Raw genomic sequence first — 27,821 nt, forward strand, 5'->3', positions numbered from 1 at the left:
CACTATAGAGTAATTCAGTGTCGCAGAGGAAGTCAGAGTTAGTTCCTGTGTTTAGCGTGACATAAAACAAATGGTTCTCATTTCCCTGTTCTGTCTGCTTTGGAATTTGAGTCTTTATGAAAATATTTTGACCGTAAACTGGCAAAGATAGAGGAAGTCAGCATCCAGGCATAAAAAAAGGTTTATCCTCTGACAGGGTCAGCGTTTGAGCTGTAGTATAGGACGTTCACAGGTCAAATGGTCTTCTAGTGGCTGTTTAATAAGTCACAATAAAGTATGAAGCTTACCACAGGGCTGAACAGTGAAATAAAGAAGCAACACTAGAACAACATAATTCAGAAGTGCTGTTTGAACATAAAGAGGTATTAAAAGCTTGTTAGGTGAAGATAATGAGTTTTGAATTGTATTTTATTCTGCAGAGATGCTTGGAAAGCCAGAATCTGTTCTTTTCCAGATCTTGTCAATGAAAAATAAATGTAGAATAAAAAACAGTACATGATCAGAAGTAAAGGACACCTCTTGTCCTCTTACAGTTGTTCTGTTTTCAAATAAAATCATCCTCTGTGTCCTTTTCTGTCGTACGCTTACAAATCACCGTTCACTTCCTCTCCTGACATCAGTTCCTCTTCACTGTGCTAAGTGACCCCTCATCCCTGCTTCCTCTTTTGCCGGTGCAAAGCAGAAGCTGAAAGCTTTAAAAGAGTACCACTTCCACCTGCGTCGTCTTCTACAGCAGCAGACACGGCTGGCAGCATGGAAAGCAAGGTGGGCAATGAAATACACTGATTTTAAATGATAAGAGGGTGGTTTTAACTTGATTTTGAATTAATAAATATGATTTATTTCTTTTTAAATATAAGGACTCTCTGGTTAGAGGAGGCGTGCTCATCGTCCATGATATCCATGAAGGAAAGCATCAATATGAAGTGGAAAATGTGGTGAAGAGCAGAAAAGGAGAAAAAATGTTTGTCAGGTAAATGTTACACACTGGGACAGAATAATCTAATAATTACATTAGTAATCATTATTTTTAGTCATTTTTAATAAGTGTTCAAGTTTTAAAACTGTCATAATAAAGAACTTTCAAGAACAAATTTAGAGGATGTTATAAAAAGAAACTTTAATAGATTCAGAGAGAAAATGATTTTTAATAATATCAACATATCCAGGAGGAATGTTGGCCAAGCTGGGGGCCCATGAAGGTCAGGGAAATTATGGTCCATTGTAAAGTTAAGCTTTGATATCTATTTTATTTTTAAGCTTAATAATAACTACTGTTATTAAAATAAACAAAAAAAGAATTGTATTTAGAAATTCTGAAGTACAGTAGAGCCTTTTCAAAGTGTAAACTCCTTTTCATCAAACAGAATTGCCTTTTTATTGGAATTGTTAATATTGTGGAGGGGCACATTGAACTAAACCATTTTGAAAATAATGTCAGACTTAAAGTTAAGCCATGATCTACACAAACATCAGGGTGCCAGATAATAAAGCAGAAAAAACTGAGACAACTTTAATCAAAAATAATTACATATTTGTGAAAAGTGGCAAAGAACAGGTTAAACTGGATATAAATGGGGCAAAATGGCCTAAAAGCTGCAATAATAGGTTGAAACAGGAATTAAAGAAATGGCAAAGATGAGTAAAAAGTGGCAAAAATGGGTTAAAACCATCATAAATAGATTCAAAGGAACAAGGATTGCCAAAAAACAAGAAACAAAAATGGGAGAAAATGGCAAAAATTGGGGTAAAATGGAAAAACAGTGGCACAAAAGTTACGAGTGAGAAGTGACAAAACATGGGCAAAGATGAGCAAGAAGTGGCAAAAAATGTGTTTATTAGTAAAACAGTGGCATAAAAAGGAAAAAAACAGCAAAATGGGATAGAAGTGGCAAAAAAGGGCAGAAAACAGCTAGGTATGATTTTACAATGGTAACAGGTGGGTTGGAGTTGAACTGTGAGCTGGTGAATACGCTGGCTGCTGGTGGAGTGAATAGCTTGGATGCAGCTGTAGTAGATTATCAAACCTTGACCACATTTCTTTTATTAAACAAGAGCAAAGAGCTGGACTGGAAGCTGCTGTCAGCAGGGGAAGATGATTTTGCATGTCTCCAGATAGGTATCGGCATGAGTTTTAGCCGCTGACAAGTTCTGTTGTTCAAACACTACAGCAGCAGCCTGTATAACTCAGGTTAGTACTGGAGCTGCACATGTCTACTCCTTCATTTTGTCCTGGCGCTTGTTCTTTTGACTGGCCCATATCGCAGTAAAACGGCTCTCATTTCATCTGCTCATCTGATGAACCTCAGTTCTGCAGTGGACAGTACATCAAATACATCAGCTCTGATCACAGAACGGATCTGTGTGTCTTTTCTCCATCACACTAAACAAAAAAAAAAAAAAAATCAGACATGCAAAAGAGTCTGCACTGAAGATATTGAGTCATAACTAAATCTACTTAAGAACACCGCTCCTGAGTTTGCTTTGTCTCTTTTTCAGTAGAGGAGACAAACTGATGCAGATAAACGGCGTGGACCTGCAGGATCTCACACCTGATGAGTTAGCACAAATGTTGGCTGAAGGAAATCCAATGCTGGTGGGTTCAGGGGCTTCTACAGAGTTATGTTCTAGTTACCCTCAGAATCTCTTCAGTGTATATTTATTGTACTGTCTTTATTTGGTTCTCACCTTCCCACTCTTTAGACGGTGCACAAGACTGGCAATACAAAGAAGCACACGCCACAGCCCTCACCGGATGAGGAAATTTTACGTCCTGTCTCCAAAGAAACCATAACACTCAGTTTCTGCATGGAGATGAAGAGGGAGGAAGATTTGCAGGAGAATGGAGCGGGGCAGGAGGAGAATGGAGCGGGGCAGGAGGAGAATGGAGCTGGGCAGGAGGAGAATGGAGCGGGGCAGGAGGAGAATGGAGCTGGGCAGGAGGAGAATGGAGCAGGGCAGGATGGTGGAGGAGGAGGGGAGAATGGGGACTTAGAAGTGGATGGCTGCCCAGCTAAAAACAAGGCCAGTGGGAAGGAAGGAGATCTGCTCGTCATTTCCATGGTGAAGACCACCATATCTGTGGTGAAAGGGCGGAGCTGTGACAGTGACAGTCCCTGTGGGGGGTGTAACGGGACAGGATGCATATATAATGATGTGGTGGTGGTGTCTGAGTCCAGTCGGGTGGTGCTCGGTGAGTATATTCTAAACTTTATTATATTTTGTAACTTTTACAATGTGCTATTTATACACTCTACATCCTCAAAGATCTATGAAAATGTAAGATATCAAACTTTGAACAACAAGGCCATGGCTTTGATTTAAATCTTCCCTGGTATAAAAAGAGGGGAAAAACTAAAGCATGACTAGTCCTGCTAAAATGGGACTGGGGACACATTTTTGTTTCCAACCCGGACATAAAGTGGAGACAGTAAAAACTGAACCTGATGATAAATCAGAGTAATTATCACCCTGTCATTACAGCCTGCTTGACACATTTACTTATTGGATCTTGGAAATTTCTGTGAGAGGACATTCTTTTATTTGTCTTTATGTAAGTTGTCTAAAAAAACAATGAAAATTGTGAGCTGTTCCTTACACACATGCAGTCAGTTGCACAACATATGTCTAAGTTTATCACATGAACAACAACAACATGTAGCTTCACATTAGCTCTAGCCTGTTTGCACATTAGCCATTACTACAACTCAGCAGCTAACAACAGCCAAATGACGCCCTCCACCGACAACACCAACAAATTGTACATACAAATATTTAACCAGATCTCCATTAACTAGACACCACCTCAAAACTCCACATTACAAATAAAAATCAAGTCCTACCCTCATTTATCCCATATCAGCCCTCAAAAACTGATGATCTCAACTGTAACCGAAAAATCCAACCATAGTGGTTTATTTAGAGTAGTCCAAAAAAAGACAAAATTGTCCACTGTGGACAGTTCAGTACAGTTCTTGTCATGGATGGCTCTCTTGTCACAGGTAGATTTACCCACTCACCAAAGTCCACTACAGATCTGGATTTCAGTAGCTCTAAAGTCCACCAGAGAAAGGCTTTGTTTGACATAATCCACGTTGATCACATGAATATTCACTGCCTAAATTAGCCATGTGCTGCCTTTCATAGATTAACAACCCCAGCACCAAACCGGAAGTGGATCAGAGTGAAATTAGTCTATATTAATTTGAGTTTATATCAAAGGATTATTTCCATGTATATTTTAGGTAACACAAATATAATGTATAATTATTTACTATTTACTTTTTGGTAATAGGCATATTTTTCAGCCCTTAATATTTTCATCTGCCGGATGCTGGCATCCATTAAACAACAAAGTGGCAGCATGATGTGTCTCAAGTCATGTGACCAACATCACATGTTCTGTGATGACTGCTACTCATTTATACATATTCAATTTAAAAAAATTGTACATCCCTTAGCCCTGGTACTAACCATATTTTTATGTATGCACTGTTAAATTGATTTATGCACTTTTGAATTTTTATGTGGTTAAAAGTAAAGGGTTTAAAAAATCTGTTTACATATTTTCCAGCAACAAGACAAGTACTTATGAACTGATGACACAAACTTATAGGGAGTACGGAAAATTTATCATAAACTTCAAGTTTTACTGCACCTGTAAGGAGTTTGTGTTTTAACTGATGCCCCCCTGTAGGTAAAGCGGTGCCTGCCAAAGCTTGATCCAAGGGGTACTGGACTTGGTTGAGGTCCCCTCCTTACCCTGATTCTTTCTAGGGATAGAAATAAAGCCTCTGTTGACCACTAGTGTTCTTGTTTTCTGGGTGGTCACCTGGTCAATGACCTATTCTAGTCAGGACATGTTCCTGAGGCCCCATAGGTTCATTCGTTTTGTCAACACTTTCACACAGGATCAAATGTCCCAGGATTATGTGGCTGTAGCAAACCTGAATCACCGCGAGTGACATGCCTTCAGGTGAAACTAGGTCAGTGACTCTAACAATCCTCATGTGACCACCAAGATCATTAGCATACTGATGGCCACAGAGGCAATTTATCAATCAATCAACCAATCATCAACAAACCGCTCAACTTACCAATAAAACAATCTGCTAACCAATAAGAAAATCCACCAACCAATCAACCAACCAACCAAATAACCAACCAATAAAACAATCAACTTACCAATAAAGCAATCAACTAACCAATAAAGCAATCAACTAACCAATAAAACAATCAACTAACCAATAAAGCAATCAACTAACCAAACAACAACCAACCAAATAACCAACCAACCAGTCAACTAATCAGTTATTCAAGATCTCATTCAAGAGCACATTACCCACAATCCTAGACTGTCACAGCAACGTCTCTGATTGGCTGATCCTGACTTAATACACAAAGCTATCATGCATATTGAATACAATAAAATTAGTTCCATAGTAGCATAATCTGAATACAAGGGTCGCAACAAGCTTTATGCTATAAAAGAGGAGGCTGGGGTGGAGGCAGAGCTTTGCCAGCAGCAGCAGTGTGTTGCATCAGCACTTACGCAAGCAGGGAGAAGGTTGTTATAGTTGAATGGACCACCATGTTGAGAGAAAGTGCTGTGGGAGCCAATAAGATTCAGCTGGATATCAGTTAATAACAGCTGAGCATAGATGCAGACAGGCACAGGGAAAGGAGAGACTGAGTGCAGAGTTTCTCTTTTTAATCAATCTTTGACCGAGCTGATCACTGGAATAAATAAACAATAACAAGTCAGAGCAAAGGACATTTTTGTTCCGTTCTCATCAAAATTAACAACGCTTCTGTTGACAGTCATATGATGAAATCAGAGTGAAATTAATCTATGCACATTTTTAAACTCTTCCTCTTGTTAATCATAAATTTTGACACCACTAAAAGATAGTTTTTTAAAAAATGTAAAACAACAATTTATTAAGTGTTCTCTTCTTATTTGTTTAATCAAACACATGCAGTGCCCAGAGGAAGCGGCTCAGGTTTAAAGCAGGCAAAACATGCAGACTGGACGGTCAGACACGCCCCCTCTCACCTGTACCTACGAGGTCTCTGTTTGCAGAACACCGTCCACACTTCACCGAATCCAGGTTTGTCCTCTGGAGCAGCATCACAACTGTTCGTCACAAAAATCATCAGAGTGTCATGTTTATCTGCTTACTTTCAGCATGTACATGATTTAAAATGTTACTTTGACTGTCATCAGAGAAAATCACCATCTACTCGTACAAGTCAACATACATGAACTGGTTCATGAAGGGAAAGCCTGTTGTCCTGAACTTTACCGGCTCAAACTGCTTCCTTCGATGCTGCAAGGAAGGAGAGAGGGTGCTGCTACGGTCAGAGGTAATGATTATCTTCTGTTTCATCTCAGTTTTCTGTTTCAGTTTATCTGATTCGATTTTATTAACCCTGAAATACTGCGTAAAAAATAGTCAAAGGTGCTAAATTCGTAAATGTTGCACTCAAATCTCTAGGCTCATCATCAGGATGGCACAGTACACAGTTTTAAGCCTGACTAAGGCCAGATCTGCCCACTCCGACAATCCAGTCAGCATGTCCAAAGTAAAAGTTCATTGCAATTATTTGTCCAAATGCTTCTCAAGTCTGTAGTGTTAAAACCTTTGCTTTTAGTGCTTTTATCAAGTCAGAGCCTCCCTGACCTGGAATTGTAATCATAAAACTGGATGTTGCACAGTTATACATAAAAACAAGTCTACCTCTGTCTCAGACAGAATTTCACCCCATTCTCCCTTATTTTTTTAATGTTTGCTGCAACTATAATGCATGCCAGGATGGCCAGTTGAGGGTTTCGATCATCCTCCATGTTCGTTTTTCTTCTAAAGCCATGTTTAATCATGAGAGTTCCTGTGAGAGCTCATGTTTGTGAAACCTGTACCATGAGATCACTACTACAGGTGGCAGGTGTGTGGCCTCACAGTCTGGCTTAGTTGTTTAGTGTGTGAATTCTGAGGATTATAAGAAAAAATAATTTCAAACTGCTGTTATGTCTGTGGTCTCCCATGTTTTTAATTTTTCTAAGATTTAAAAAAATATTAAACTGCTCCCTGTGCTCTGCTTGATGTTTCAGACTTATGAAAAGCAGAGGCTGAAGCAAATCTCCAGGAGCGACGAGAACACCCTCTCCTTCGTCTTCTTCATGAAATCTGACAGCACGTATCGAAAGTTTGAGTCAGCGCTGCATCAAGGCTGGTTCATCCAAATCGTCAACTCACAGTCAGTGACAATGGCGAGACGAGATGGAGAGAGTGAAGACCAGTCGTTCTTCTTCATCATTCAGAAATCGGCGTGACGAAGTCACTTCCTTCAGGAGGATTTCCAGCTCTCAGTCAAGTCAGGTAAAAATAAAAGCAGGTGCTGTATGAGCCCAGTTAAATTGAGTCAACTCTTGTAAACATGTTCTCTTTAAAAAGACTCAATAATGGATACTGAAGACTAGAGTCAAACTTCATTGTTCAGTGAAGTAAACTAAATGACAAGCATTTTATAATACTAAGAATTATGTCAGATCAAGTTTTTATCATATATTCCTTACTTTTTTAAAGCTACAAGTTTAAAAAATCAAAAGGTTACAGAGTTAAAGAGAGTAAACTTAACATCAGAGTGAATACATGAATCCCAGGAAGATAAAAAGGACTATAAGCTATTTACTTCATCATGTGACTATTACTGATCATGTGACTGGTTTTAAATCTTTAAAGGGCAGCTCAGTGGCTTTATGAAGGCCTGTGCAGCTGAAACTTGTTTGCATGTTTTTGAGTCTGTAGTCCTGATTAAATAAAGTTTTTTAATGAACTGAACCCTCTGAGTGCTTCTGACCTCCTTAATAACTCCAAAGCTGGATCTCCAAACTAGAGGAGCACCAAAGGGGCAGATTTAAGAGCTGACTGTGGATCAGTAGAGCTGGTCATCTCTCAACCGGAAGGTCAGGGGTTCGATCCCCAGTCCCTTATGTCACGTCGATGAATCCCTGAGCAACACTTAACCCAAAGGTCTCCCCATGCTGTGTCAGTGGTGTGTGAATTTATGAATGGGATTTGTTAACACAAATGTGCACTCTACGTAGCAGCCTCCGGCATCAGTGTGTGAATGTGGAGTGACTGGGTAAGTGTGACCTACAGTGTCAAAAGCACTTTAAACAATCTTAATTCATTTTTGAGTTGGGTTTGTATAAGATACTTGGCATTAGTAATACCATTAGCCTCCAGTGATTTCAGTGAATGTTGCCCCTTCAAGGAGGACACCGGCTCAAATGTACATGTCTCAAATGTAAAACTTGCACAATTGCACTCTTTTGCAATGCAATGCAATCTTCGGCTATGGGCTACAGCATAACCAGCTGTTTGAGTCTATGGGCTTCATCAGAGACAACAACAAAAAAACTGAGCTAAGACTAAAATAAAGTAAGCGATTTTGACTCAGGTGATGATGAAGTGCTGTTTCCTGTTGATACGAGTGGAAACATCTATCAGCCAGGTAACAAAGAGAAACTTCTACAGATGGAGACTGAGTGAGATGAAAGAAAATGAGAGACGCTTAAGTGGAGAATAGTTGGCAGCAGAAATGCTGACCTACCTGTTAGTATTAGAGGCAAATATTTTTTCAGGTTTCCCAGAGTCGATCACATGATTGGGATGGGACGTGAAAAAAATTCAGCCAGAGTGGGAACCACCATAACAACAGACCATTTTTTATGTATAAATTTGCACATGCAGTTTTGATGCTCAGGCAGGAGTTATTCTAATGGGACTGGGATAGGATGAGATTTTTTCTGTGGGAGTGAGATGGAACGGGACTGAAAATCCTCTCCCGTGTCACCCTCTAGCTGGTACAGGTTTGTAAACTAAGCCCATGCCCATGCATTGAGCTACTGTTGTCATTTCTGATGGAGGATAGCAGCTCAGACACCTGCAGCCTGTATCACTCCCCATCCAGAGTTCCCTGCCTTGATAAACACCAGTGTTTAGGGACCTTCTTCAACTTTCTGAATATAAATTAGAGAACAACCAGAAGGGCTGAATGAAAATGTATCATCCACCTAAGTTTATGGCTGTCACTTTTCCTTCTAATGGCTACTAATTAGACAAACTACAGTCAGCACCATAAGTTAACATTATGAAAAATTGTGTTTGCTGTTGAAATGGAAAACTGAGCTGAAATACCTATGTTTAGTTTGTTGTCTGCAGGACAAAGCCCACAGACCCAAACAGCTGTTCAGATAGGCTTGCACTGCAAAAAAGTACCAGACACAGAGCTTTCTGGTTGAATAATAAAACACTTCCAAAATGTTTAATATAGCATACAATTGATCCAGCATGGTTTTTGTCCCATTTTTACCTCAAACTCACTCAGTTATGTAGAGCAACTATACCCATCTGTAAAGCTTCATAGCCTCGCTCCTCCAAGCCTGTCCTGTCTGTAGGGACAATGCTTACTGAAATCTCTGCAGGCTAATGCCACTACTATTGCCAAGTACTTCATACAACCCAACCTCAACAATATCTCTTTTAGTGGTCAGACGTCTCTTTTTGACAAAGTTTAAAAGACTTTTTAAGTAGACTAAGCTCACCCAGGCTTCTTGTATGCGTGAATATAATCAAGAACATGACATTATTATACAATTGTTAAAATGTCAAACTCTGCTATTGCAGAAGATCACAGACATATGTCACACGTCAATCTCTAATTCAGGATGATGCTTTTGTGTGTTTGTTTTCTATTTTCAGTGAGTACTAAATTTTCAAAATAATCAAAAAGATTTTTCAAAGAAGTAAAAATGAACAGGAAATGTTATAACAACTTTATTCAACACTTTTTATACATTATTACACTTTTTTTGCTTCTATGTTACACAATAATTGAATGTATCACGATAAGTGTGAACATAAATTGAATAAAAGAATTGAATACTTTCTTTGGTATACTTTAATGTAATTCCATTATGTACCTTTATATCACATGTGCATCATGAACATTAAAATAAAAGTATGAAAAAGCTACAAAAAACTCTGACAATCAAAGCTTTTTACAGATTACTATAAAGTAATGTCTTATGGTGGATGATCTTATGCTTAATTTGAGCTAGCGCTTCTATAATCATGGTAACAACACGGACCATATGGGATGATTGTAAGGACGAAAAAATGTAAATTTTGTGGTGAAAACCATCATCTGAAAGCAGCACTTACTAATGACTGTATCTTTTGAAAGAAGCAGCACAGCACATACAATTTATAACCTATCACAACTAATACGTGTTTGGAAACATATTTAATTAAACTGAAAATTGTTTCTGTCTGGATAAGAAGAACAAATGAAAACTAAAGCTAACTTCTAAAGGCGTTTATGTTTAAGTCATGTTTAGAAATATTTTTGAGTGATACCATTTACTTCAATAACTATTCCAAACGTCATATTTACATTTTAAAGTGTAGCATTTACCTCTTCTTTCATGTAAAGTTAGATTTGTCCAAAAACATTTGATATATTATGCAGTTATCTTTAATTAAAGTAAACATTGAGCACAAAGTAAACATCCATTATCATTAAAAAAGCAAACCTAGACAGCAATACAAAAAAGGTCTAAAAATAAAGGACTGAATTTAACTGTAGTAAGCTCATGATAAACTTTGATTATTTGAGTCTGACACGAATGAGAAAAGCTTTCTCTAAGTAGGCATTAAGAGTGATTAGGAACGATAAAATGATCGTTGAACAAATGCATGTACAACACATTAACTGTCTGTGAGGGTCAGCCTCCAGTATGAAGTAATATTTCCATCTGTACACATTGAACCATCAGTGTTGGACTTAGAATCCTGTTTGTTCGTGTTCACTGTTGTCAAAGGCTTTGTTAATTTCTCCCTCCGTGGTTGAATCGTAGGGATTTTCCACAATGCTCTTCCTAGATTTCCTACAGACAAAAAGGAAACACAACATGACTCACAGTTTTAACACAAATGTGTGAAACTAGGCATCAAATACTGAAACTCACTTCTTGCGCTCTTTGACACCAGAGATGATGAGGTACACTCCTGCGAGGACCACGATTCCCATGACCACCCCAAACACCACCAGCCACACCTCCACTGGCTGCTCCACAGGAGGGGCCAACGTTGGTGGGATTCCCACAAACTCCAGTGTGTTGTCATCTAACTGGAAGGCCTCATTGATACGGCCTCGGCTCATCCTGGGATTCAGAATGAAAACGGGTTCATCATTACTCCCACAAGATGACATAGGCTGGACGTACAAACCCATTAAAAAAAAGATGTGGTGGATTGTCAGCTCGCACTGTGGAAACTGAATTATTCATGACACTACAATGGTCAACACTAACGATTTATCTATGATCAGATGGTCAAACACGACCGAGAGCTCACACATATGAGTGGAATAAGGTTCACTGTGATTAATGTCTATTAAGTTTCTTTTTAACATCTGGTAACATATATCTATATCTAATCGACATACCATTAAAGAAATCTTTGGTTAAAGGTGTTCTTTTCATAAATCCAGAATCTTAAAAGAGGTTACAAAATAATGTATGAGTAAAAAAGAAGCTCCAGTCTCACCGTATGGCAGCATCCAGATCCTTCTTTGGGACGAATGTGGCGTGAGAGCCTGGATTTGTCGCTACCATTTCAAAGGAGATTCTGGGAGTGATTTTATATGTGATGACATTTTCTGATCTGCAGGTCCAAACAAAGAGACACTCTCATTAAAATGTGCTGACTAAAGTAAGTCTGAGGAAAACAAAGCTCAGTATATTTTCATATTTTTATTGTGAGGTTTATTCTTACGTGAAGTCCATGGTTTTGTTCATTTGGCTGTAATACTGCCTCAGAGCGTACGCGATGGTAGCTTTGAACAGGAACTGCTCATTTTCGTTCCAAACATACTGAAACACATTTGAGTTGATTATTATTTCCCTTTATGTAGAACTCACCAATGTTCACATGATATGTGCTTGATTTCATATGTTATGCACGGTTTAAAATGATTAATACTCACAGCTTCGTCGCCCATGGCGGCCTTCAAACTCAGTCTCACTTTGATGGAATTCTCGGTGTCTGTGAAAAATAATCCAGTTATCAATTTAGATCAAAATAACTCAGTTTCTTAACAAATGCCTCATATTCCATTAAAAACAGTCATCACATGCTTTGAACATGAACCAAGCGCGTTCTTTTTTGTATACATAAAATGCCCCAGGCCAACAAATCTGAATACCATCTCTTGAAATAAACTTAGCGCAAAAAGTAAGGAAATTTGTGTTGGGTAGATTATTTCTGTGTTAAAACAATGCTTCTTGGCAATATATCTTGTACTGATGGGAAGCCTATTTATTTCCCTTTTAAATTATGCCACATTTGGAAGGAACATGCATTTGTGAGATCTTTTCTGCCAACGCCAAACAGCTTAGTATGCTGTTAACTCTTGTTTTGAGCTTCTGGTACCCTCAGGTGTTGACAATCAGGTGTCTGATTGTCATCATTGGAGGCAGTCTCAATGCAGAGAGTTATCCAGATTCAAACAGTAGAAATCCCATAACTCCACAGACTGGGACCAACCCATACTGGACTAGAAGGTCACTGATGTATTCAGAAGCTAACAGGAGTATTTTAAAGTCTATTCTTTGAGAGTCAAAGAGCCAGTGTAGACCTCAGAACAGGACTGATATGGTAAACTCTCTTGGTCTTAGTGAGGACTCGAGCAGCAGAGTTTTGAATTTGCCTGACTTTTAGACAGTCTAGTAAAGATACTGTGACGTGGTCAACTTGACTGATAAAAAAATGCATGGACAATTTTTTCAAGGTCCTGCTGGGACATTAGTCCTTTAATCCTAAAAATATTTAGGTAATGAGAAGCTGACTTTGTAACTGTTTTTATGAGGTTTTTAAAATGTAGGTATAAATCCATGACAACACCCAGATGTCTGGCCTGCTCAGAGGTTTTTAATTGAAGTGACTGGCTGGCTTTATCCCTCTGAGCCCTATGCTGTTTTTAACCATTCTGTGTTGCCTGGACTTTTTGTCTTAAAAAGATTGAAAAGCATCAACCCTGTGGTGCACAGTCACGCTTTAAACATGTATTATTATTATTATTATTTTCAGAACAATCTGGGATTTAAGAATAGGTCCGCTAAAATAATGTCACTTGAATTTTAAAAAAGTTATGGGACTATAAAGACAAAACTAAATGGAAATTAAAACTGAAAGGTTTTTATTTATTTCCCACAGTAAACACTGACGACTAAGGCCTTCTTGAGGACCAAATAGGGGAGAAGTAATTATACTGTGACAAGTCCTCAAATTTATTCACATATTTATTTTAAAAAATGCTTGCACTTTTTGGAATTTGCTTCTTTAGAGCAATTATTCAAAGCCGTTCCTGTCTGCAGTGACACAGAGGGACATACCACAGCGTCTCTGTTTCTCTTTTGCTCCATTATAAACTCCTCAGGCTGTCTCATCCAGTTTCAAAGTATTGCAACGTGCACCTTTTTTTTTGCAAAGAATGACCTGACAATAGAACACCCTGCCATTGGTTGTCACAGCCTGTCACAATGCACTGTGGAAAACATTATGGTGGCTAATACTAAAGATAGCTGCAGGAATGATGGAAAAATTGACTGAGAAGGGATTAAAAAAAAAAAAAAAAAGATGTTGGATGTCAGAGTAACTAATGGGGACTCTTCATTCAATTTTTGTCTGCACAGATTCAAAGTTACCTACAGACACAAAATCCTCCCTGTCCTTTAATTAGGATTTAAACCAATCTAGAAGCGTGCCAGAAAGTCCCACCCTGTTTCTAGTTGGTTGAGTAGCGTGGTCAACTATGTTGGTTGCAGCTCTGAGATCCAATAATACTAAAACCTGTTAGTATGAGCTTTCTTTTCAGATCTAATATCTTATTTTAGTTCTCCTATGTTTTTTTCATTGTTGTAAGTTTGTTTTCTGCTTTCTTTATGTTTTATATGTATACTGTAGGCTACAACAAACCATTTTCTCCTGGGGATTGCCAAAGTTGTACAAATTCCATTGAAGAACATGGAGTTAGAGTTACCCTACAGCTAAAAGAGTGTTATTAACCATTTAATCTAAAAAGAACAAGAAGGCTCTGTGGAAGAAGGCTCATTGTAGGGGTGCTGATGGCCTAGTAGTTAGGATGCACCCCATGAGCGGGCAACTTGGGTTCAAGTCCGGCCTGCAGCTCCTTTCCCATATGTCTCTTCACCAATCTCCCATCCCTGTTTCCTACTCTATCCGCTGCCCTCTTCTCTAAAACTAAAGGCATAAAAAGCAAAAATATATCTTTTTAAAAGAAAAAAAAAAAAAAAAAACATATTCCGCTTGTACTCACAGGGGTCTTCTTCTGTCTTCCAGCCAACATGGCGGTTGTGCTTCATGTTGTCCTCCTTCAGCCAATCATGAAGCTTCTTAAAATAGTCCAGCAGTGGTTGTGCATTCATCTTGACGTCACCAGATATCGTCTCCAGAGCCCTAGTCCAGGACTGAGACCTGCCCAGCTCCAACATGTTCCTGACAGATGATGAGGAGGATGATGGTAAGTCACTGCTGCCTTTATACAATGTAAGTGCACAAAAACCAAGTAAAACAATAAAGTAAACCAGAGTCCTTACTTGAGCTTAGTTCCTGCTTCTGTAGAACCTGTGATGTCACATGCAGACAAATCTCCTGTGTGACCAGCTGCATTGCAGAGAGCCTTCTGGAACTGGAACTGGTAGATGGTTCTTGTGAAGTACCTGTGTTAACAGCCGAGAAAGCCCGCTCAGGCCCTGTTTCTATTGTTTCCATTCCTATTGATTTTTATACAGAACAGTTCAGACCAAAGAACTGTGACAACAGTGCTTCAGATCACTATCTATGTGATCGTATAGCTTAATGTTACGCAGTATCATCACAAAAAAAAAAAAAAAAAAAAAACAGCGACTGTGCAGTGCTGTCCCTGTGTAGAGTCTGAATTATAGTGCAGTAACTTAAGAAATAAATTACTTTAAACTGAGTCTCTCTGAGAGCCATTGCTATGAAAATGAAACATTATCTCCTCCAATCACAGTGGAGCAAACTCACAGAGGTTAGAAAGTTTCAGGGCGACCAGACACGAGTAGTTGCGAGTGTTAACTCATCTTTGGTCTGAACTGGGCTTGAGACAGCCTCACTGGGAAGTAAAGTCCATGTTCAAAGTGGCTGATGATATGAGCATGAGTATATCATTTTATTTCTCTGATACTGGGTTTTAATCCAGGGAGTTTTACCTGATGAAAGAATAATCCCCAGACACATGGAACAGAGCAGGAGGGTCACAGTAAGACTCATCTCTTGGCACAGGCTCCACCACGCCGACCAGCTCCCTCCTGATAACAACACAGACACACAGCAATACAAACTGATGCTATTACTGAGTCTACACAACATTCAAAAACACAAAACTTACACAGGAAGACAACTTTATACAGCTTTATTACAGCTGATCAACTTTTATTTTTCTACATTCTACATTAATAGTGGATAGTCTGAAGCTGCTTAATGGAGGTCTCTGCTTACTTCATCTCCCACCAGGTCTTCATCCACTCATCCTTGGTGATGTTTCCTGCAAACACCTGCCACCTCCACTCCTCCAACATGTAGGTGAACGGCAGAGTGGCCACGATGGTGAGCGCTTGTTTCAGCAGGAAGTTTATCTCTGTTTCTGTTAGGCAAAGAACACAAGTTTATTTTATTTAGGATGGTACAAAAGGGTCAGGAAAATGCCTGTTTTTGAATCTAATAAGTAAAAAGATAAGCTTTCTAAAAAGGACACTTTTTTTTTTTAAAGGATATTTCATTGACCTTTCTGTAAAACCCAGAAGTACTGAGAATGCTCCCTTTTATGACACTGGTGTCAAGCCCTCTTAGATGGTTGTATAACAGAGAGCAGAGGGTCAAACGTTATGTTATGATTGGTTATCTGGTTTCTCCGAGGTAAACAGGTGACTGTGGGTGTGTCATGGTCCCGACAGGTGGCTCAACAGGTGATGAAGTTATTTTTATCATATCATGCAGCAATATGTTACTCATTCTTACACTGGTTTGCTTAGATTTGCAAATACTCACTACTGTGTGTCTGCAGTTGGTGAGTTTCAGCCCTTTTCTTGTTAGTTTTGAGGCTTTAACAAGTATTGTACAAATAATAAGGTAAGAGAGTAGAGTTTTCTGCCTGTGAATGGTAAATTTTACTGGTTAAGTGCCTTGAAATGAGATGCTATAACTGATTTAGTCAGTACATCTTATTTTAAGACACTCAATAAAAAATAACAAGATTTTCCCACTTGCAACAAACAGTTTAGACTTAAATTTTGCTTTTTTTATAACTTGAAATAAGACGTTTAGCTGGGTTTGTCAGGTTAACTTGGCTTAAATCAAATAAAATTAGTAAGGCTGCCAAAAAATAAAACTTTTCAGTTGTGATTAATTTCAGAATTTCTGTAGTTAATTGCAATTTATCAAACCATTTTTTTACCAATTTTGAAATTCCACAGTCTTGTATTCAAACCTGTTTTTTGTCTTGAAATAAGAGTAATTGAATTCCTGTTTGGATACAAGCCTGCTTTTATTGGTAGATCCAAGATTTAATAAGTACTTAACCATGGGAAAAGGAACTTAATATGGATATTAAAGGAAATGACCTGACCTGTTCACTGATCTGTCTGTGAGTTTTTAAAGTAGAATGAGACACTAAGGAACAGTGGTGGACTTATTTTACATCATTGTGCCTGCAGGGAGACATTGCAGTGGCTTAATCAAAGTGTGCCGAAAGGGACAAAAAATCATGCAATTTTGTGCACCAACTGAGAACCCTGAATAATTGCAATCAATGCAACTAATCTTGACATGGATTTTTGACAAGCTGGTAGCCTTGTGATTAAGTCTGCATGCCCCATTTACACAAGCTGTTGTCCTTAAATCTGATTAATGTTACGTCTTTCTCCAGTTTCTGACTCCAGCAATACTAACTCAAAATGCAGAAGGCCACCATTGTTATTGTAGTCCTACAACTCACTCATGGCTATTGACTGTAATCATAACACACATGAGCGTTAAGTCTCATTTTCAGAGGAACTGGTAATTTTCAGTTAACACAACGATGGAGGTGGTGACATTTTTTGTAAACAAATAGCCATAACGCAACAAAAGGTCACCATTTGAGGTTGAAATGGTTGTCATGTAATATCTGTGTGTGAGCCCACACATGACAGATTTAGCCATTTTGTTTTTTATAGTGTGTGGCATTCAATGAGATGACTGACTCAGCACACCACTCACTTTCACATTCAGCCAACCACAATGTCAACTTTCGAGACCTGAAACCTTGAAACGCAACTTTATAGTAAAGAAGCTAAATGCTTTTTAGCTACTTCATCCACTGGGGCAACAATCTTAGTCCAGCTCCCTCCCTGGTCAATTTGATATTGGCATGATTTACAGGACACTTAGTACAAACAGTGATGTTGTTGCAACAAATCACCAGGTTGTTCCTCCATTTCTGACCTCTGTCTAACTTTATGCTCCGTGTTTACTATCGTTGCCATGGCTGTGTTTACTGTACTTCCTCTGTCAGAGGAAGTACTATCGGTCATGTCACAATTGCTCATGCCTGCTTGGCTTTCTTCAGAGTTCCCCCCAAACAGCAGGATCTTTAATATTTATAATCTTTAGTCAAACCAGTTCTGGTTGTCCTCTAAGAAGGTCGGAGAAGGAACGAAAGGAACACACCATAGAAAATCTGTCAAGATAATCTTTAGAACCATCCAACAATCCGGCCTGACTTTTGTCAAAAGGAGGGATTCTAACCCAAATTTAGTACAATTATCTCGTAGTGTATGTCCTACGTAAGGCTTTGGATATCACCATGAGCTAGAGGGATAGTGGTGTTTCATTTGTCCCAAAAGTAAAGCATGGTGCATGCACAAAAGTTGTAAAATTAGTCCATGTTTGACCGGTTTACTGCTTGCTAACTTCTCAGCTATGTCAGCAGGAAGAGGGTTTATAATAACTAGCATATCAAAATCTACTATAGTGGAGGTGGACATGCGCCAGTCAGGACAGGGGCAATAGTCCTGTCAAGTTGACTAATCAAGCAGCTTGAACTTACTGTGCATGTAAATGTAATGAGTGATTTCTGCAGCTTATGTTAGACTACAGTAGAAGTAAAATTATCAGTGGTTCTATTTAATTAGCAACAAGAAAAACAGCTCCAGCTGGCAGAGATCTGCTACAGCATTTAGCTGGCCCTGGTTTAATTCTGTTGCTGGTCTGTAGGGGTTAGGGTCATGAATAAGAGCTTATAAAATATGTTTAAAGAACTGATCTTTTCCTATTAGTTTGCTTTGGATTTTAACTAAACTACTGAAGTGAGGAGGGTATAATTCTTAATCCAATGCTTCTTTGATTACTTTTTGTTCATTCCTTTATTTTATTATGACTTTTGCCTACATTATTTTTTTTTTTTTGGCACTTGAAATGAAAGAGTGTGAACTGGGCTGTAGTTGTTCTGGATGTTGCTGTTTTGAACCTGATCTTTCCCTGGATAAAAATCATCTGTATAATATGTACCTTTATCATATACAAAGTCAGGTTTCAGGAGGCCCAGGCTCTTTAGGTGTTTGGGTGTTGCAGCAGAGAGGGACATGATCTCTCCGACGGCCTCGTGGAAACCCTCGTTTGCTCCATCCCTCAGCAGGTAGGGCAGGTTGCGGTATGCCATCTGGTACTGGTTGTGACCCATCTCGTGGTGTACGGTCAAGAAGTTGTCCATGTTGACCACGGTGCACATTTTGATCCTGGAAGAGAAGTGAGGATGTCAGCAGTTATGGTGTGACACGGGCATATTGAGGTGCCATATCACACCTACCTTATCAATAAAACAGCCTGCTCAGTCACATGTTTCTGATGAGTCAGATATTACTACACTGATGCCAAAGTTCAGAAAAATACATAAAATACTTCCTTAGAAGACAAAGAACCTATGGTTTCAAGAAAAGGATGTTTCATTCAGAGATTTCATACACTCGAGGAACTTTTAGGTTTCACTTCATGCTTTTCTGTTGATAATGCATAACATCATGTTGTTGTTTTTTTTGATTGTAGAAACTTCAACTTTAAAACGATAAATGCTGATGCTGTCTGATGGATTAATATTTAACAGCATAAAGACTTTGGTTGTTTTTTATCAGCAGGAAAGAATGACTCAGAGATTAATTGACAGCATTGTTCCAGCAGTTTCCTTTTTACAGCTCTCATGTACTGATCTATGGACAGATTATTGCTCCAAGACAGGATGCATAAACACAAAAATTCTCTCAGCAGGGTGTGAGTCTTTGTATGTTTTGTTCTTCTTTTAAATTCTATATTGCTGTGTCTGGAAAATTGCATATGTCTGTTGATTTATCGTACCTAAAGTCCTCTCTGTTCCCCATGTCCCAGGCTGTGGGGTGGCACACCACCTGAGTTCCATCATCTGGCTTTACGAACATCGAATTGTTCCAGAAGTTTTCGAACATCTCGTACAGGCCAACAGACATGAAGAACTTTTCAGCTTCTTCGAAAAGCTGAATCTCAGTCCATCCCTGTAATTTAAAGAAATGTGCGTTGTCAATTCGAGTTATGCCAACTTTATTCATATAGCACCTTTGAAACAACAAGCATTGGCCAAAGTGGTTTACAGAGCCAAAGATAAAACATGAAAAAAGAATAAATCATAGATTTATACACATATAACAAACAAATAAAATAGCCATATAAACTAATAAAAGCAGTTTAAAAACTGTTAAAATGGTTTAAATTAGCCAGACAAACTAATAAAAACAGGTTAAAACTGGCCAAAAATATATTTAAAATAGACAGATAAATTAGTAAAAACAGGTTAAAAACTGTCAAAATAAGTGTTTAGTAGAAAAATGTGCTAAAGGAAGTATACAGCTGCAGAAAATTATAAAATAGGCAAAAAAGAGTGGAAAATGTTGAAAAACAGTTAAAAAATGGCAAAAATTGGTAAAGCGTGGCAATGAAAAGTTACAAAAATGGCCGGATTAGGTTGGAAAATGGGGTTCAAAAGTGACAGAAATTAGTAAAGTGTGGAAAATGGGCTAAAAGTAGAAAAAAGTGTCATAAAGGAGCAGAAACAGCGCTGAAAAGGAATTTAAAAGCTCCAATTCTGCTCCTTTATGCCACTGCAAAAAAAAAAAAAACCCACAAAGGATAACAAAGTTAAATTTTAAAATGCCAACCTGAAAAGACTGATAATAAAACATTTATTGAAGATGAGCAAACAGTCTGCTTACAGGAAAGATTCTCCTCCATGAAAACATTCTAACGTAGAAATGTAGCCTAATTAGCTCCATTAGCTGTGTAAGCTATGTAGAGAATGGAGCTACAAAGCTAATGTAGCTAAAGCTAAAGCTAACAAAGCTCATAAATAGTGCTACTAACAAAGCCAGAAAGCTAACATTAGTTATGTAAGCTACATAGCAATATCTACATAGCTTACATAGCTATATTAGCTTTAACTACGTTTGCCTAACCCCTAACTTATCTACATTGGCTTATGTAGTAATAATTAGTGAGGCTATGTTAGCTTTAGCTAAAGCTTACGCAGCTAAAGTAAACCACAGTCCCTGTCTAAGCTACTTCTAAAATGGGTCAAAACATAATTTACCCCAGATAAGACTTCTGACTTTATGTCATTTTATGAAATGTTTCTTAGTCTGTAAAGTTTCCAGTGTGGTTATTTCATGAATGTAACTGCCAGACTGTTGATAAATAAAGCTGAATTTGAAAAAGAATCTAAAACTGAAAATGCATTGTACTGGCAAATTATAGCACTTCCGTTATGACAGAGACAGAAGGATTTTCAAAAACTGGTTTCATTTTTATACAACAGTTTAACCTAAATAAATACATGTTTGGTCACGTTTCATGTTTAACAAACAAAAAGGCTTGATTAAGAGAACCGTACCTCTGCCACCATGGTGTCGCTGACATCGATGTCTACTTTATCGGGGTAAGGGGTAGACAAACTATACAGGTTGGTCCAGAATCTTCCCCACATGTCACCTGAACAGTAAACAAAAAGATCTTTATTTCACAATACAAAGTAATTCCCAATATTACATGTCAACCAGATGTATGTATTTCCAGTGTTTTAGAGCAGTAGTTCTCAACTGGTCCCAACTCAGGACCCACCACCACATCCTCAATGATAAATTGCAAGGCTTGATTAAGTTTTTTATAAAATCTAAAAATGGGATACTTTTTTTGTAATGTTAATTTGTATAGAGACAAGTATAAAGCAAGTCAACTGTTGCCACACACTCCAGCTTTATAGCCAGAGTTATTATTGTAATGCCTAACTGGGCCTTAAAATAAATAAAACTCCACAACAAATACACACAAGACAATCTCAACATTAAAAGGACAAAAACTCAGATAATTTCAAAATGACACAAAGAAAGAAAGAAAACACAACACCTTTCATGACAACAATACTGAGTCCACTTTAAAGTCCCTGTAAAGTACAATCCAAAACATTTGTGTAAACACAATAGATATGTTGGAATAAGGTTAGTGTCAAGTGTGTGGCTGAATTTTGGATTTAAAAAATCATAAAGTTTTACAACACTTTTGTAGCTAGGCTTCATTTGGACATGAGATCATTGGGTGCTGAGTGAATTATCCTGCCCCCTAACACTACAACAATGTAAAATCACTAGGCAGCTTATCTTAATACAGCCGATGTTATGGCCTTCATACCCAAAATTAGCAGCCAGCTAAAAATGGTGTTTTTATTCATTATTGGGTAAATTTGCCAAATCTACAAGCCATGGGGGCTTACAGGCCATTGAAAGTATCATAACAGAGATTGTGACAGAAAACAGACTTCTGTCTCTCTGCTCTGGCCCTGAGCCAGGCTGCTGCGCTCTAGGCGTAATTCACTATAAGATCAGGGGGCAGGCTAATTGTTGGAGTCCTTGTCTATTTTTCACTTGAAACAGGGACAAACATCTTATCTGGTGAAGGTGTGTTTTAATCCATGTTTAACTTGGAGCAAGCTGTGGCTTTGTCTCTCTCAATGCAGTTCAACAGTTCAATCTCTCTCTTTTGTTAGCGCTGCCAAGTCTGTCAAAATTAAATGCTCCAATCATCAATGAAAACTTTTATTTTGATGATTCAGAAATGGACATAACTTCACATAACTCAGATAACAGGATATTAAGAAATCCCTAAGTGTTAAATACAGGATGAGAATTTTAAATTGAATTATCACTCATTTTTCATGATTACAGAGCTTAATCTTATAATCTTAGAGATGTTTTTCATGACTAAAATTTGGCCTGGTGGTTCATACAACAAACCTAAAATACAGATGTGTTTTAAATCATTTTACATGGACTTTAAAGTCTGCTTCTAGAAATATTTTATGTTGTAAAAGAAATATTTTAAAATCTCTTAAGCTACAATATACAAAGAAAAAGGGAAACAAATAATATTGTGACTAAGAATGTATATTGACATTTACTCAGCATTTCCAAACACTAGAATTTAGCAAAGGGGTGTGTATTCCTCTCCTCTGTTTGTGTAATTGTGTACACAAGAGTGGTTAAAATATTTAAAGTTGAATTTATGTTAAAATGAAATGTTTATTCTTAGGGCTTCAGTGATGCTGTGGCTGGCACTGCGAGATATCTGTCTCTGCTGTTCAAAGTCATTCAAAAGAAACTCACTGTAGAAAAGAATTACTGTTATAATTCTTGAAATTGCCGCTGAACTTACCCAGCAGGTGAGCAGGCAGCATGCCGTCCTCTTTGATATGTCCAGGGTATACCTCCATAAGTTTGGCTCTCACATAGGCATGTAGCTCTTTGTAAAGGGGCATAATCTATGAAAAACAATCCATGACTTTCATTAATAACATGCATTTTATGAAAAATCAAACAAGGTTGATTCTATGACTTAAGGCCTACCTCCTTGTAGACAGCGCGGACGTCTTCCATCAGCTCATGTCTGGTGTACTTGTACTTAGCGTCGTCCTCGATGGTCTCATAGTTATACCTCCAATAAGCTCCATAGTCTTCAAAATCTGAACATGTGAGTTTATGCGTGTCAGAGAAGAAACCACACAGACAGAAAACAAACTCAAGTACAACCCATTTAAAAAAAAATCTTGACAGGGAATGTTAAAGACTCAAAATTTCCAATATTCCTGATATGTCTAACACTTCTGTGTCTCCACAGATATTCTTCTAGGTCACTATAAAGCCAAGGTCAAGCTATATGGTCAGGAGAAGAGACTCTAGGCGTCTCTCCTCACGTGAGTTAGATAAAATTCTGTTTGTTCCAATTGTCAAGGTTGTTTCCTCAGATAGAGACAGTCTGGCTCCAGTACGCCTTAATGTCTTAACATGAGTGGAGACTGTAGAATCATATTTGAGTTATGATCAAGGTTAAGGTTTGTTAGAAATCTGGCTTCAACCTCACACTGTGTTGATGTCACTGTTTCTCCTTGGCCAAGACTAGTAAACAGCTCAACCTAATCCATCGTCTTATTTAAATCTTTTATGGAATATTTCTTTATCAACTCCCTTTTGCATAAAAGTTATTTCTTCTTCCTCCATTATTTAGATGGCATCAACAGTGTTGCATGAATAAGATGTAATGATGCAGATCAATAATATCTGAGAGCAGAAGAGTTGTCCATTAATGAAATACCTGACAAGTTAGTGAATGATCTTTGCAGCTCTGATTGGTTTATATCTACATGACTCTTAAAGAACCCTAAAAGCTATGTTTTGAACTTGATGTTAAAGTATAAGCATTATACAGAAGTCAAGGAAGGATTTAAATTAACTCTGTTGTCACAAGAATCCTACAGCAATCTTTCAGGCTATTCATATATTTAAACATCCTCACAGAAATCATTAAAAAACATTGTTTTTCTTTCAGACGTACTGTTTAGTTTGGAGGCCTCATTCTTCAGATCCACGTAGTCTTCATACAGCTTCCTCATCTTCTGCCCCGTCTCTCTCCTCCACCCCTCCCATACATGCAGACGCTTATTGTAGTCTCTGCTGTCAGCCATCACATGCTCCAGGCCTGACAACAGAGGTACAACTTACATCAGTGTTTTAATTTAAAGCTATGAAATCTTGAATTTTCCTCCTGTTTGATTAACGATTTGGGTCCGAGATACTTTTTCGCATGTCCTGGCATCACACACATACCCACAAATGTTGAAAATCCTAGGTTAAACCTGCTGACAGGGCCGAATTTTCAATTATTGTTTTGGGGCGCCACTGAGCGAATAGGCCACACCCATCAACAAAAATTCTATCAATTATCTCAGCATGCTGATGAAAATCTTTCTGCCAAGTTTCATTTCTCTACACGTGTTTTAAGCATTTGAAAATTCAACTTCCTGTTTCATGGCAAACAGCAACAACAACAACAAAAAAAAAAAAAACCCATGGACATGTGTTTTGTTGTAGACCTTTGCCATTCAAATATGTGTGAGGTCGACATCCTGGGAACTGCCTGAGCAGATTTCAGCATAATCTGGCCAACCATGTAGGAACTGGAACGTGAAATTCAGGAGTAATGACTTTCCTGTTGCCAGAGTCACAGATACAATGATGTATGCCAGAGTTATGACTGTTCAAAAATGTATGGCGAGACAAAATAGTAACTTTTGACTTTGTCACCCGCCCAGATAACACCATCAGATGAAAAGACAGATTTGTGCAAAACGCTAAATCTACTTCCTTAGACCTTCTTGACACAAATTTGATGTGGATATCTTGGATCATCTTGAAACAGCCTATACAGCAAACTTTGGCATTTCCTGTCCCCACAGGGTGGCACTTTGATCCGTATAAAATATGACCATATGATTTTGTGTAGGCATGGAGCCTCAATATACCTGGCATGTATGAGTCATATTTGAAAATTTTCAGATGCCTTATAAACTACTTCCTATTTTTAAAAAAAGAAAAAAAAAAAAAAAATTAGGCCAGGACAAGCCCTTTGACGAAGAACGACTTCCTGATTAATATTTTATCATCCATGTCTCATCTGGCTGTATGCCAAAGAATAAGACAATCGAATGAAATCCCTAGGACGAGTTTGTCCCGACATGACCCCTGGAAATGGCAAAAAATTAAAAAAAAAAGCCAATTTTTTTTTACTATTTCTTCAAAATGGTGGATTTCCTGGTGGAGATACAGTGTTGGCATAAGTGGCTTTTTCCTAGATGTCCCCAAGCCACATCTGCCTACAAGAAGTCCCACCAAAAATGTAAAGGAGGGGGCTTTCACTTTGAAAACTTTTATGGGGCCCTATCAGCAATTCTAAATTGTGGCACTGGAGATCCAAAAATATAAAAATTTGCAAAAATATACAACTTTTCATTAATGTTGAAGGCCTGCAAGGTATATCTGATGACATCTACTTGCTGTATTATCAAAAACCTGCAGAAATTGATATCCTTTTGGTAAAAATAAAAAAATTAAGATGAAAAATCAGAAAACTTCAGAAAGATAATTAGTATTTATGGTTGTTAGAAAAACATAGTTGAGTTAAAGGAAAATTTTGAATGTCTTCCCAGTAATGAACTATGATAAAATGGACATATTAATGAAAAATGTTTTATTTGAATAAAAGCCCCTTTTATATAGACTACCTGTAGATATGATAATAATCCTTAATGCTTAATTCTGATCTTTTGCTCATATCCGATTTGTTTGTTTGGCTGTTCACACTGTGGTTGAATTCCAAAAGATGCATCTGATTTAGTACCAAATATGAAATCGGCCTGAATCTGACATAAAAAGATCAGATTTAATGGGACTTGTGCAGTTCACACTGTCATTAAAAAAAAAATCACATACAAGTCACATATGAGCAAAAAAACTGACTTAGGTTGTTTTTAACTGCAGTGTCAACGGTACCTTATTCAAACCAGTTTCTACAGTTTACAATGAAAGTAACAAAAAACATAAAACAGATCATCTTTGTCAAGCCATCGTCCTTCCCTGGGCAACCATGTTAATCATAAACTAAATTTATCTGACTTTGGTCGACAGTAGCAGGCGGCCACGTCAACATAACCCGTCCTCCTGAACAGAACGTACCTGGCTCCAAAGTCTCGCAGCTCAGAGGGTCGTCAGTGAGGCACACGGTGGCTGTGCTGTAGATCGTATTCATCTCACTCATCACCTTACTCAGCTGTAGAGAGATTTTAAAGCAGAGCAGGAGGAAGGAAACTTATGATTGTTGTTTTAGAATGAAGTTTAACTCTTTTAGCAGCAAAAAATAAAGTATTTGATCAGAGGAAGAGACTTTAAAAATAATGGAGTGAAATTTAACCCCTTAAAGCCTGAAAACACAAATAATAGCCAGAAAATTCTATTTTTTTTGGAACTGAAATGTTCGTTTAACTTTCTACTGAAATTTAAAAAAATCCAAATTTCCATAAAATTTTACAATTATATTTTTAGTATCTCATTTCATTCATTATGTGTTTTTGGTAACTAATAATCCACTTCAGGGCATTTTTATCATTTATCAGGTTGTATTAAGGAGTTTTTTTGAGTAATTTGTTGAGCATATTGATTAGATAGAGGTATCATAAAAGTATGTATCAAATATGTGACAACAGGCGTTAAGGGGTTAACAGGGAGCTTACATGTTCAGCTTTGTCAGGAGAAAGAGCACCAGAGCCTTTGTCTTGAAGGGATATGAGCTGTAAAATGATTTCTGGGTTGGTCATGTCACTGATGTTGTATTGCTCTGCCTCTTTTGACATTTCTGCATAAAAACTGCCCCATTTGCTTCCTTCCTCTGCCTGGATGAAAGAAAACAGACACACACAGTTACAAAACTAATTTCATTCAAATTAACTGAACTTTAAAGACTTCTGAATTAGAATTTAAACTTTTATACAACACTGGTAAAAATATCAACACTTGTGTCAATTTCATTGAAGGCCTCGGCAAACAATACTGGATCTTTTATCACTAAAATGGCAAAAAAATTCCTGTACACTGTCTAAATTGCACAAAAACATTGGCAAAGGTTCTGTATGAAAATGTTGCCAATGTTTTTGTGCAATTTAGACAATTGTGAAAGAGACTGGAATTTTTAAAGGATTTATTCCTCTCCTACACATTTGTCTTATGTAACAGATTTTAAAAGCTTCCATATTTTTTGCATACTGTTGTTTATTGCAATATGAATGCTTCTTCAAAAACATGATAATTTTGACAACCTTTATTCTAAATGCTCACCAGTTTGTCTGAGTTCTCCTTTGAGATGTCCGTGTTGTAGGCCCATGATGCCAGCGAGTAGTTGTACATACGCTTAGTGGCCTCCTCATCGAACCTCTCCAGGAACTCCCTCGCCTGGCTCTCTGTCTGAGCAGAAACAACGCTGGCCACAGCCAGCAACGCCACAAGAATCCTCGCAGACATCTTGACTGCTTCTCAAAGTGACTCTGATGGCTTTGGGCACTGTACTCAGTTATACAGTATCATTACCTTCATGTTACCTTGGCCTTTGGACAGCAGAGCCATAACTCAGGGTGTATCTAAGTTTTCATTTACAGATAGGGAGCTTCATAGAGCGGTGTCTGTGCTACACTTTGATGTATTAAAAGGAACAAAATAGACAGAAAAAAGCTTTATAAAGGTCTTCATTTTATGTTACAGTGAGCTCTTTCATAATAAG

At 37.9% G+C, this 27,821-nt stretch overlaps 2 protein-coding genes across 6 annotated transcripts; one reads left to right on the forward strand and one right to left on the reverse strand.

Moving 5' to 3' along the window:
* The first annotated feature begins 632 nt into the window (after positions 1-632).
* LOC121521237 lies at positions 633-14,560 on the forward strand. 5 transcript variants are annotated; one of them, XM_041805270.1, is made up of 9 exons: positions 633-765; positions 861-973; positions 2,500-2,596; positions 2,704-3,193; positions 4,911-4,985; positions 5,982-6,110; positions 6,227-6,366; positions 7,112-7,379; positions 14,430-14,560. In XM_041805270.1, the coding sequence occupies exons 1-8, from the start codon at positions 754-756 to the stop codon at positions 7,331-7,333; spliced, it is 1,278 nt and encodes a 425-aa protein (XP_041661204.1). In that variant the 5' UTR covers positions 633-753; the 3' UTR covers positions 7,334-7,379; positions 14,430-14,560. The 5 variants fall into 5 exon arrangements, with proteins under 5 accessions (XP_041661204.1, XP_041661117.1, XP_041661028.1 ...); XM_041805183.1 differs by lacking the exon at positions 14,430-14,560 and adding an exon at positions 11,058-11,187; XM_041805094.1 differs by lacking the exon at positions 14,430-14,560 and having other exon boundaries at positions 7,112-7,841.
* On the reverse strand, positions 10,304-27,821 carry ace2 (angiotensin I converting enzyme 2). Its single transcript, XM_041804960.1, has 18 exons — positions 27,383-27,821; positions 26,782-26,940; positions 26,228-26,321; positions 24,051-24,194; positions 23,066-23,181; positions 22,875-22,980; positions 21,061-21,158; positions 19,500-19,672; positions 18,660-18,886; positions 15,612-15,756; positions 15,323-15,421; positions 14,687-14,809; positions 14,407-14,585; positions 12,055-12,113; positions 11,844-11,941; positions 11,616-11,732; positions 11,036-11,230; positions 10,304-10,954 (listed from the first exon to the last, which is right to left on the reverse strand). Exons 1-18 carry the CDS (start codon positions 27,563-27,565, stop codon positions 10,852-10,854), a joined length of 2,418 nt encoding a protein of 805 aa, XP_041660894.1. The 5' UTR covers positions 27,566-27,821; the 3' UTR covers positions 10,304-10,851.

This window comes from Cheilinus undulatus, linkage group 1 (assembly GCF_018320785.1).
Source record: "Cheilinus undulatus linkage group 1, ASM1832078v1, whole genome shotgun sequence".
NCBI classification, from domain to species: Eukaryota; Metazoa; Chordata; class Actinopteri; order Labriformes; family Labridae; genus Cheilinus; species Cheilinus undulatus.

Excerpts from the sequence above, each read along its gene's own strand:
- LOC121521237 (XM_041805270.1), top strand. Across the intron at positions 3,194-4,910 it reads GTCCAGTCGGGTGGTGCTCG|GATCAAATGTCCCAGGATTA; the intron begins GTGAGTATATTC and ends ACTTTCACACAG. Across the intron at positions 6,367-7,111 it reads GGGTGCTGCTACGGTCAGAG|ACTTATGAAAAGCAGAGGCT; the intron begins GTAATGATTATC and ends TTGATGTTTCAG.
- ace2 (XM_041804960.1), bottom strand. The coding sequence starts at position 27,565 with ATGTCTGCGAGGATTCTTGTGGCGTTGCTGGCTGTGGCCAGCGTTGTT. Across the intron at positions 19,673-21,060 it reads GCGACACCATGGTGGCAGAG|GGATGGACTGAGATTCAGCT; the intron begins GTACGGTTCTCT and ends TTTAAATTACAG. Across the intron at positions 10,955-11,035 it reads GGTGTCAAAGAGCGCAAGAA|GAAATCTAGGAAGAGCATTG; the intron begins GTGAGTTTCAGT and ends TTTTGTCTGTAG.